The 7,584-nt window shown below is 40.5% G+C and overlaps 1 protein-coding gene across 1 annotated transcript; it reads left to right on the plus strand.

Annotated features, from left to right (window-relative positions):
- Positions 1–2,798: 2,798 nt before the first annotated feature.
- LOC102791546 (uncharacterized) lies at positions 2,799–4,579 on the plus strand. The gene is made up of 4 exons (XM_006800017.3): positions 2,799–2,973; positions 3,505–3,586; positions 3,696–4,022; positions 4,130–4,579. The coding sequence occupies exons 2-4, from the start codon at positions 3,550–3,552 to the stop codon at positions 4,225–4,227; spliced, it is 462 nt and encodes a 153-aa protein (XP_006800080.1). The 5' UTR covers positions 2,799–2,973; positions 3,505–3,549; the 3' UTR covers positions 4,228–4,579.
- The last annotated feature ends 3,005 nt before the right edge of the window (positions 4,580–7,584 follow it).

Raw genomic sequence — 7,584 nt, forward strand, 5'->3', positions numbered from 1 at the left:
GCTCGGACAGAAGCAGAGATTCAGCAATTGTGGTCCGGGGGGACTTACCCCTGCCAACCCTCCTTTAACAACGAGCTGAAACCTTACACATTAATACAGCCACAGTTACATTTGTGGTCTATACTGCATGATACCTTTTGAATTAAGCAATCAGTTAATAATAATGGAGCCTAGGTGTTGCAGGAAAAAAAATGTTTCAACTGATTTGTGCTGTCTCTTTATTTTACTTTATATTTTCTTGTATGTATATAAATATATATTTATACTTTAAGAAGGCAGACTTCTTCTAAAGTCTTTCTTCTTTTTCACCCATTTTAATCCAGTCAGTGTACTGTAAAATGAATCGTTCCACCATACAAAAGCACCTAACTCAGGGATGAACCAGCGCTGTGTCCACACATAACAGACAATTTAACAAAGAACCAACTTTATGCATTTTGTTACTAACTGTCTGTCAAAAACACATCATTTGTTTCTCATTTCTTTAGTCAAGTCTACAAAGAAAATGCCAAGATATCACAGTTTAACAGACACAAAATAGTATTTTCACATCAATAAGCTTAGACGAGCTATTAGCCAAAAACTTGGTACATCTCAACATGCAACGTGTCCTTACAAATTGGATGCATCTGGACCTTAAGCAGATCCATTTTCTGTTCACTGAAGCCTCGTCAGAAATGATCTTAAGGCAACTGTCAAGAAATAATTCTTAAAGAAGGGAAACAGGGAGAAAAACCAGAGATGTGCTAAGTTCCACAAGGACTTATCTGAAAATCAGTGGTGGCAGGAAACTCTCAGTTTAAATCATCATCAGTAGTTACTGAGGAGGTCAGGAGGGAGGTACAACAGTGAATGTCTGCAGCCATCTGTAAAGCATAGTGGAGACTCTGTCATTGTTTGAGTCTGGATTACAGCCTGTAGTGTTGGATACCATGTCAAAATTGGTGGAATTATCCATGTACAAAAGTACTCCTAGAGTTTGTGGGATCATCTTGACAGAGAAGAAGACAAAAGGAACCAAACATCCAATGTTTGGTTGAATGTCCTTCAAGAAGTTTTTTAAAACTGTGCAATAATAAATAAATGATGGGTGGCTTAAGACTTTTGCACAGCATTATATCAGACAAGATCAAAATATAAACTGCTTTAAATCCTAGTAATTCATGGCGAGAATGTGAAAGACTAAATGACTCAATAGTTTCCTGTCATATGTGAATATGCTGAAATACCCATCCCTGCATTATAGAAAATGACATAAACTAATTTTAACAAATTTTATTTAATGATAACATTAATTGTATGAACGAGTCTGCATCACGGTGAAATGATTACAAAATAAAGTATTAAACCCTTGCCTGTATGTCCAGAGTGACTGCTGCAGAGGGCAGCTCCAGAAAGGCACCCGAAATCGAATCTACAACATTACAGCATATAAGGAAGCAAGACTGAGAATGCAATTGAAAATTTAAGGGAAAGAGGCAGCACTGTTCTGTGAGGTCAATGCTTTCAGCTCATGCAGCTGTAAGTGGACTATAGCTATAGTATGAATTTTAATAATCTGCCAGTGTTATCATCTGAGCAACAAGCAACCTGTCCAGATGTGTTCTTACAGCCTGGGAACTGCACAATCCCATGTGATCATGAAAACAGGTGAAGAGAGTAAAAAAGTATTGAAAAAAAATGTTCATATTAGAAGTTTGCATACTTCCTTATGTTTTTACTCTCTAAATATCAGACTGTGGATGATGCAGATGGCTTCCATATTGTCATTTTTACACAGTACTTTTGATATTTGATATGTACACAGATGATTAAATGAACATGGGAACCAACATGTAAACGACTGAGGACACCCACACTTAAAGAGAGTTATGTTTCACATTGTGTATTTGTTCTCGTTTTGTGTAACCTTGGGATCATTTTACATCTCTTTAAACTTATTTTTGTACTCTAATATTAGTTTGATGTCTTCATAGTTACTTTGTTACTTGCTTTTAATTGCTTTCCATCTCTGCTCATTTTGCATCACAGTTTTTGTCTCGCTTCGGTTATTCTGTATCTGTAACAAATCTTTGTAGCTTTGTGGTCATTTGCACCTATTTTTTTGTCCCACTTTTATCACTTTTTGTTTCATTTGGATCATTTTTTTACTCTTTTCTTTGTTGTTTTATGTGTTTTGTATGACATTATGTGTCTAATATCAGTTGTTTTACATTTCTTTGTAGCCACTTTGTGGCGATTTAATATAGCGTGCCCGGCAGGGCCCTTCACTAATCAGTCTCTATATCAGTCCATATACAGGAAACCCAGCACAGTCACGTTAGACGAGCTCTATATAAAATCTGCATCAGTCTGTGCAATTCCTTGAATTGGCCTCTGGATGGAGACCCTGAGTCACTGTAACTGGTGCTAGAAATTTCTAGCTTCTGTGTGTGTGTGTGTGTGTGTTCTCTCTATACTGCAAAATAATTTGTGTCGTACCTCTGTTCAGTACAGTAAGGTTATAGTCATATTCTTGTTGCATAAAACGCATTAAAAGAATTATTCATCATGTTGAAAGTCATTAATATTGCAGAAGAGTAAATCAGACAGAGCGTACAAGATAACAAAATGAAGGACAAATTAGGAGGAGAGGACTCAGAATGTACGAGAAAGGTGAGATGACCGGAGGAGGAGAGGAGACTCACTGTCCTCACACTGTGTTGGTAAAAATGATGACTGAGTTTTTCCTTTCCATGCAGACAGCCTGCCCACCGATGTCCTTCGTCAGGCACTGCAGAGGAGAAAGACGAATCAGCACTCTCTCTTCAACCATCATCCCTCCCACTCTCCCTCCACATTTCTGTGCTGCTCCATCTCTTCTCAGACTTGTCGGGCTCTGTGGTGCAGCACATTGAGGTGACCTCCTGCAGCTCCACAGCCAGACGAGACCACGCAGGAAGAAGCTGCTGCATCATTCAGCCTTGGCAGGAGGTAAGACCCCAAGAAGATGTTCATCTGCACCTTCAGGGACTATATGTGAGGACTGGGTCGCTGGATGGTACTAGATGAGCAAGCCTGTGGAAATACCCAGATTATGATAGCAGGCAAAAGCTGCGAGCAGAGACAAACAGGCTTTAACCTTTAAGATTAAAATGATAATGCTTGTGATAACGATAAATATGAAGTGTTTCAATGTAATTGGAAAGGCATGAGAAACAGTTCAACTAAACAAACAAGGGAAAACCAGAACCGTGACATCCTCTTTTTTTATTCTGCATCATCATTAGATTTTGCCACAGGTGGATCAAGTTGTGGATGTAGGCAGAGGACAGAGCATTTTAACCTTGTTTTGTTTTTGTTTTTTTAAATCAAAATCCATACTAGAAATATTGTTATGACCTCACCCAATCTGACCTCATATGAACCCAGAGAGCCCAACCCACAGAGATCATAATACAATTTGATGCGTCACTGCAAGCTTGTTTACAATTTATGTGTTGCTCTTTCTTTCTTTGTCCTCAGGTTTCCTCTTTTTTTTAGTTTAAAGGTGGATGGGACTTTTTCAACATGCTTAAGTCTCTATTTGTATATGGAGTGTTGGGAGGTGAGAAACATTTTTAGGAAATATTACTGTCGAGGAGGGAAAAAAGCACTTGAATGCTTAGGTTTGAAACTGCTTCACAAAGTATGTAATTTTGTGTTTTTTGTCCCAGTGATGCTCATTCCAGTAAAATCTAAGCGTATTACCGTGTGCGTGGAAGATGATGAGGAACTGAGAGTAGACTGTCTGATCGAGCCCAAGCCTAATAAAATCAACACCTATCAGTTCTCGTGGTCTATCGGACCCAGGCAGGAGACCATTAACACCAATGTGTCCGGTGATTCAGCAAATAAGGAGTTCAAAGACAAAAGCAGAGTGGAGGAGCTGGAGCCCGTCGGCTACAGAATGACGCTGTCAGACTTCAGAGATAACCTCTCAGACAACACCACCTTCCTGTGCAAAATATCTGGGCAGGGTGAAAACATCACTGTTCAGAAGGGTAAGTGTACTGGCAAGTGCGCATGTATGGGTGGATCTGAAGCAGTGGGCACGAGGGGAAGACAAATATTAAGAGGTCTGTGTGAACCCACTTTTCTTCTTTGGCAGATAATATTCTCAGCTGCTCAGCTGTAAGCCTGCTTCTGAAGAACTCCTGGTCCTGGATGGTCTACCTGCTGCTTTTCTTCTATCATACACACAGCTAAGAAAGCTATTTTACAGAAAACATACAGGCTAGTGCACGAGCACACACATCTAACCCATCTCTGCTTTTTGTCTACGTCCACAAACATCCCTTGCATAAAAAACGCTGAACAACATGCTGCACAGATGTAACCGTCTCTCTCTGTCTAATCTTTTCTTCCAAGAAGCACTGAAACAATATTGGAATGTTTCCAGTAATAATGATGACTCAGATATGGTTCAACATAAATATTCAGTGATTTGCTATTTGTATGCATAAACACAGCTGTACTCTGGGTATGTGGGTAAATATTACTGTGGAAGATGCTGCATTTGTTTCCTGTGTTTTCAATAAAGATACAACTTAAAACCTGATTCTAATTTACTGTGAATTCAGAGCTCACTGGACTGAGATAGAAAGTTTGAGATGAAGAAAATGGAACGTGTGTGTGTGGGGGGGGAGGGGGGGTGTTTCTAATTATAAAATCAGTCTTATCTTCACCTTGACACTAAATAATGATTTAAAGGGGTCATGTTTTGGCATGATTTAAAAAGAAAAAAAAACTCCAGTGGTGTCTTTAAAGACTCCTAAAAGAAGAAGCTAAGGATTCATAAGAAGCTTGTCCTTTTACTCTAAGGAGCTTGGAAAGAAAAGCGTCTGGACTTCTTTAAGTTGCTTGAAGACGTTTCACCTCTCATCCGAGAAGCTTCTTCAGTTCTAGGGTCCAATGGTGGAAAGTCCCAGATTTAAGATCTGTGGGAGTAACCCACCGAGAGGGACAATGGACCCCCTAATGATCCTCTACCTAATCACATGAGCCAAGGTGTGAAAGCGGGTGTAGGTCACAATCAGCCAAGGTTTTGAGTGAGCTCATTGTGAAACCTAGCCCCACCCTATCATGTGATTTCCTGAGGTCAGATGGCCCAGGATGTGAGTGGGCGTTAAGGCGTCTGGGAAGGGATCTCAACACTGGATTATAGATGGCAGACGGTGTCGTAAACCACCGCCTCTGTTAAAAGATGGTCGCTCACAGTGGACATACATGGCTTCTTTCACTCCTCTTTCAACCACCAATCTCTTAACAATAGCTGCTACCCTGAACTGTTCTCAGATCACTTGCAAAAGGTTTACTTTCTGCTCCAAGAGTCAAGACTAAACATACAGAAGTTACATTTGAATTTTATGCTCCACTTTTCTGGAACGCCCTTCCAGGTAATGTGAGCTCTGCTTCATGCTGTAGTGATTTAAAATCAACAGAACAGAACCTTTCAGTTTGATCTGTTTTGCCACTGTTATTGTAAGCTGTTACTATTTATTTATTGATACTATTTATTGGTGTTCAGTACTGTGCTTCAACTGCAGTATACATTTGGCGATCCTGTTATTGTTATGTTGGGGCTTTGTTTGTTTGTTTGTTTGTTTCTATTTTTTGTGAATTCCCTGAGTCACATTTTATGTAACTTTATGTTTGTAATGCGCTTTTATGAATTAAAGGGCATGACTTCGGATTAACTTTGTATGACAAAGCTATATAAATCCATGGAGAAATGTGTAAAATCATTATCTTAAAAACATGCTGTTTGGTTTATGTCAGGATAGGCAACTCCAGGCCTCGAGTGCCGGTGTCCTGCAGGTTTTACATGTGTCCTTGATCCAACACAGCTGATTCAAATGGCTAAATTACCTCTCCAACATGTCTTGAAGTTCTCCAGAGGCCTGGGAATGAACTAATCATCTGACTCAAGTGTGTTGACACCCCTGCTCTAGATGCTCAGAGAATGGTGTAGGCAACTCCAGGCCTCGAGTGCCGGTCCTTGAGGCCTGGAGTTGGACACCCCTGATCTAGGGAAACACACGTCTACTCCCACAATATACCTCGATATAAAGGCCCTGCTCCAGCTCCAAAACAGTTCAATATTCCACTGGGTTACCGCTGGGACGGAGTTGACCAGTAGAGTTTATGCATCGGTGTCAGAGGAAAACTACTGAGGACAGATTTGCAGTTTAATATTCAATGTTTTTAATACACACATCAGTTTTTCATTCATTCTATTAAATCACATTTGGTGCCATTAACTCTAACTCAAACTATATTTTATGAATACATCCCTGCATTTCATGGCAAGGATCTATCCCTTCATTGAAGTCAGCAGAATCCAGACCAGATGAGTGGACCAAAACCCCATCTCAAACTGGCACTGTGATGAGGTCCAAAACTTTGTGCACGGTGTACCCTTTCACTCTTTCCGTCTAACCATTTGTTTCCTGGATTTGTCCCTGCTGCTTTTATCGGATTCAAGCTCCTCTGGAGAAAGAAACAGAATGTATATTATATTCTAATAAACAGTGAATAAGTCTGAAACAAGTTATTACAATCATAAGTGATATCACTGTAAGGTATAATGATCAGTCAAAGCAACATACCTGAAGCTGGTTGCTGATGAGTTTGATTGACACTGATGAGTTCAGTGTCGGCTCCAGTGTGAGCCGTCCTCGTTCTTGGGTAGTATTGAAAAGCTAATCCATTTGTATGCACAATCATATTGTGCCACGGGTAAAAAGGTCCCTGGTGGCAGGGAATTAAATCAGTGGGTCAGAGGAGACCAGCCAAGATTCAGTCTCTTAGGAGTTACATGTCGGACACTGGGATTGGAAGATGGGGTGCAATGCTGAGTGTCCAGCAGCAAAATTCAACATTTAAAATGTTTTCTGTCTCTCCCATCTTCCTCTTCATCGTCCTCCTCTTCCCTTGGTCTCCTCCTGGAACCCCCCGGTACTGGGCTGGGGGGCAATAACACTGGGGCAGCCTGTCCACTGTCTGAATCTTCATTGTCACTGTTATCAGGATCACTGTCATCATTGTCACTGTTATCAGGATCACTGTCATCATTGTCACTTTTAGGGACACTTTCGTTGTCACTCGCAGACCCCTCGTCTTCCCAGAACCATCTCATTTCTTCCACTATTTGCTGGGCCGGGTTTAATTCAATTTCTTCTGCTGGGATCTCTTCTATGATATTTTCCCAGGGTCCTTCTTCTTCCTGAGGTGGATTAATTTCAATTCCTCCTGCAAGAACATCAGCCTCTTCTTCATTATTAGGAAGATTGTCGTCAATTTCATCTTGCGGCACTTGAAGAATCACTTGACTCAAAACAAGGAGGCTTTCTTCTGTCAAGACACCACGTGAAAGACCGACTTGCAGCCAGCGGACCATCGGGCGAATTGCATCGATTTCTTCATGTTGCTCCAGTAAAAGAAGCAGCTGGGGAATTGGTACCCCTACAACAATAAATAGAGAAATATTTTATTGTTATCATTCATATGATGCCAAAACTGTCCACAAAATCCAATTTGTGCAACTACACAGGGAACATACAA

The sequence above is a fragment of the Neolamprologus brichardi genome, chromosome 10 (assembly GCF_056152115.1).
Source record: "Neolamprologus brichardi isolate AB-2024 chromosome 10, ASM5615211v1, whole genome shotgun sequence".
Taxonomy (NCBI): domain Eukaryota; kingdom Metazoa; phylum Chordata; class Actinopteri; order Cichliformes; family Cichlidae; genus Neolamprologus; species Neolamprologus brichardi.

Excerpts from the sequence above, each read along its gene's own strand:
- LOC102791546 (XM_006800017.3), top strand. The coding sequence starts at position 3,550 with ATGCTTAAGTCTCTATTTGTATATGGAGTGTTGGGAG. Across the intron at positions 3,587-3,695 it reads TGTATATGGAGTGTTGGGAG|TGATGCTCATTCCAGTAAAA; the intron begins GTGAGAAACATT and ends TTTTTGTCCCAG. Across the intron at positions 4,023-4,129 it reads AAACATCACTGTTCAGAAGG|ATAATATTCTCAGCTGCTCA; the intron begins GTAAGTGTACTG and ends CTTCTTTGGCAG.